We start from the raw sequence: 4,065 nt of genomic DNA on the forward strand, positions 1-4,065 counted from the left end.
CCATTCTCATTACAGATGAAGAACTTCCAAATCTGTTTGTTACCTTCTACCCTCCCCCAGCCTGTTATTTTCAGGGTCACACTATGGAAGAACACTGTGGTGAAGGAAACACTCTGAATTCCTTGGGCAGGCGTAGTCACTCATGTCTTTATTTCTGTCTTGTTCATTTTGCAGTCCTGACACCTGACTTCTGTTGCTAGAGCTGCAACTATGTAGGTAGAAGTACTGTTGGCTTCGGGGATACACACACTGGCAACTCCATAGTACACTCTTATTTGATGTAGCATAAGTATGTTTTTAAGAATTCATGTTATCCAAAATTATAAAAGCAGTTCTTTGAATGAGTGAAAGAAAGAGGGTTAAGGTTAGCTCCATACAAAGTCATATATAAGCAATGCAGCTTTTTAATTTAGCTTTTATTTAATAGCAATGACCTTTTACCACTATCACCGGCAGTATTACTAGCCTGGCACCTTGTATTACTCTATTCCTCATTGTTTTGAAATATGGTGCAACAACACTCAAAAGAGCTGTGCTACAAGAAACAACTTTCCTTTCTGTAATGCCATCCCTTTTAGGATCACTAGAAGTCTGTACAATGCAATTCAGATTCCCAAATTAATTGTCTTTCCTATTAGTGTTATCAAAACTCATAGCAGATTCCTGTATGTGCATGTATGTTGTGAGTTGGATAAACGTTGGTGGACTTCATTTGGAGTGAATCAGAACGGGATTCCTGTGAGAAGCCAACACCCCTCTAAACAAACTTTTGGAGCATGACATGGCTTGGGTGTTTTCCCCCCTCCAAATCTCATGTTGAAATGTGACCCCCAGTGTTGGAGATGGGCCTAGTGGGAGGTGTTTGGATCATGGGGGTGGATCCTTGTGAATGTCTTGGTGCTGTCCTTGTGGTAATGAATGAGTTCTCACTCTGAGTTCACATGAGATCTGGTTTCAAAGAACCTGGGTGCCAGGCACGGTGGCTCACGCCTGTAATCTCAGCTCTTTGGGAGGCCAAGCGTGGCAGATCACAAGGTTAGGAGATGGAGACCATCCTGGCCAACATCTTGAAACCCCATCTCTACTAAAAATATAAAAATTCGTCAGGTGTGGTGGCATGCATCTGTAGTCCCAGCTAGTTGGGAGGCTGAGGCAAGAGAATTGCTTGAACCCAGGAGGCGGAGGTTGCAGTGAGCTGAGACCACACCACTGCACTCCAGCCTGGGCAACAGAGCAAGACTCTGTCTCAAAAAAACCAAAAAAACAAAAAACAAACAAACAAAAAAACAACCTGGCACCTCCTTCTCTCTCTCCCTCTCGTTCTCTCACCATGTAACATGCTGGCTCCTCTCCTCCTGCCATGATTGTAAACTTCCTGAGGCCCTCACCGGAAACAGATACCAGCATTATACTCCTTGTACAGTCTACAGAACCATCAGCCAAAATAAACCTCTTTTATTCATAAATTGCCCAGTCTCAGGTATTCCTTTATAGCAACACAAACTGGCTAACACAGAGGGTAACCAAATATTTATTAATGTCTAAAACTTGGATAATACCTTACCTATAGCACAGGTTTGCTCTGAGGATCAATTGAAAGAGTAAACTATCTGTTCTTTCCTTGAACAAAGCTTTAATGAGTACCAACATGTGCAAAACACTGTGGTAGGGGATAGAGATCAGAGGTGCTCCCTTCAGTTTAGGAAAAAATGAAATTGTTATGGGCCAGGGGCAGTGGCTCATGCCTGTAATCCCAGCACTTTGGGAAGCCAAGGAGGGTGGCTGACGAGGTCAGGAAATCCATACTATCGTGGCCCACACGGTGAAACCCCGTCTCTACTAAAAATATAAAAAATTAGCCAGGCGTGGTGGCAGGCACCTGTAGTCCCAGCTACTTGGGAGGCTGAGGCAGGAGAATGGCGTGAACCCGGGAGGCGGAGCTTGCAGTGAGTCCAGATCGCGCCACTGTGCTCCAGCCTGGGCAACAGAAGGAGACTCCGTCTCAAAAAACAAAAATAAATAAAATAAAATAAAGAAATTGTGATGGGTGCAATATGTGATGTAGGTGGTAGTGTAAAAGGGGTAGGTATAAAAACTGTGGAATGGTTGATATTGGAGCTGAATGTTGAAAGATGATTAGGTGTTTGTCAGGTAACCACGTGTGCACGTGACAGTAAGTAGAGCAGAGCAGGAGCAACAACATAGAAGCTGATGTGTTGTGAAGCTGCAGATGCGAGTGATTAGAGGATAGAAGTACCAGAGATGTTGCAAGATGAGGTGAGGTGCACCCGCAAGTTTACCATGGCGATGAGCAGCGGCGGCAGTGGTGGCGGGGTCCGGGAGCAGGAGGATTCCCTGCTGTTTGGGCGGGGCACAGGCCAGAGCGATGATTCTGACATTTGGGATGATACGGCACTGATAAAAGCATATGATAAAGCTGTGGCTTCATTTAAGCATGCTCTAAAGAATGGTGACATTTGTGAAACTTCAGGTAAACCAAAAACCACACCTAAAAGAAAACCTGCTAAGAAGAATAAACACCAAAAGAAGAATACTGCAGCTCCCTTAAAACAGTGGAAAGTTGGGGACAAATATTCTGTCATTTGGTCAGAAGACGGTTGCATTTACCCAGCTACCATTGCTTCAGTTGATTTTAAGAGAGAAACCTGTGTTGTGGTTTACTCTCGATATGGCAATAGAGAGGAGCAAAATCTGTTGGATCGACTTTCCCCAATCTCTGAAGTAGCTAACAATATAGAACAGAATGCTCAAGAGAATGAAAATGAAAGCCGAGTTTCAACAGATGAAAGTGAGAATTCCAGGTCTCCTGGAAATAAATCAGATAACATCAAGTCCAAATCTGCTCCGTGGAACTCTTTTCTGCCTCCACCACCCCCCATGCCAGGGCCAAGACTTGGACCAGGAAAGCCAGGTCTAAAATTCAATGGCCCACCACCACCCCCACCACCACCACCACCTCACTTACTATCATGCTGGCTGCCTCCATTTCCTTCTAGACCACCAAAAATTCCCCCACCACCTCCCATATGTCCAGATTCTCTTGATGAGGCTGATGCTTTGGGAAGTATGTTAATTTTATGGTACATGAGAGGCTATCATACTGGCTATTACATGGGTTTCAGACAAAATCAAAAAGAAGGAAGATGCTCACATTCCTTAAATTAAGGAGAAATGCTGGCATAGAGCAGCACTAAATGACACCACTAAAGAAGCAATCAGACGGATCTGGAATGTCAAGCGTTATAGAAGATAACTGGCCTCATTTCTTCAAAATACCAGTGTTGGGAAAGAAAAAAGGAAGTAGAGTGGGTAACTCTTCTAGATTAAAAGTTATGTAATAACCAAATGCAATGTGAAATATTTTATTGGGCCCTATTTTGAAAAACCATCTGTAAAAGACTGGGGTGAGAGTGGGAGGCCAGCACTGTGGTGAGGCAGTTGAGAAAATTGGAATATGGATTAGATTTTGAATGATACTGGATAATTATTGGTAATTTTATGAGCTATGAGAAGGGTGTTGTAGTTTATAAAAGACTGTCTTAATTTGCATACTTAAGTATTTAGGAATGAAGTGTTAGAGCGTCTTAAAGTGTTTAAAATGGTTTAACAAAATGTGATGTGATGCATATGTGGCAAAATGTTACAGAATCTAACTGGTGGACATGGCTGTTCATTGTACTGCTTTTTTCTATCTTCTGTATGTTTAAAAGGATATAATAAAAATATTTAATTTTTTTTAAATTTAAAAAAAAGATGAGGTGAGGTATGTAGATAAGTAAAATGGGGCAGGAATGTGAGATGGATAATATTGGGAGCATTTCTAAGGAGTCTGAGTTTTATTCTATAGACAGGGAGAAGTCATTATATGGCCTTGAAGCAAGAAATAACATGATCAGCTCTACGTTTTCAAAAGATAACTGTGCTCCACATTATGTGTCATTAGGGAAATGCAAATTAAAACAACAGTGATGTACTGTCACATGACGGTTACAATGGCTGAAATCCAAAACACTGACAACACCAAAGCTGGTGAAGATGGGGAAC

The 4,065-nt window shown here is 42.3% G+C and overlaps 1 protein-coding gene across 1 annotated transcript; it reads left to right on the forward strand.

The window, feature by feature from the left end:
• Positions 1 to 2,284: 2,284 nt before the first annotated feature.
• LOC102138698 (survival motor neuron protein-like) lies at positions 2,285 to 3,773 on the forward strand. Its single transcript, XM_005565121.5, has one exon. It carries the CDS (start codon positions 2,302 to 2,304, stop codon positions 3,184 to 3,186), a length of 885 nt encoding a protein of 294 aa, XP_005565178.4. The 5' UTR covers positions 2,285 to 2,301; the 3' UTR covers positions 3,187 to 3,773.
• Positions 3,774 to 4,065: the final 292 nt, after the last annotated feature.

The sequence above is a fragment of the Macaca fascicularis genome, chromosome 9, assembly GCF_037993035.2.
Source record: "Macaca fascicularis isolate 582-1 chromosome 9, T2T-MFA8v1.1".
Classification (NCBI taxonomy): Eukaryota; Metazoa; Chordata; class Mammalia; order Primates; family Cercopithecidae; genus Macaca; species Macaca fascicularis.

What these genes read in the sequence shown, in the direction of transcription:
- LOC102138698 (XM_005565121.5), top strand. Translation starts at nt 2,302, where the DNA reads ATGGCGATGAGCAGCGGCGGCAGTGGTGGCGGGGTCCGGGAGCAGGAG.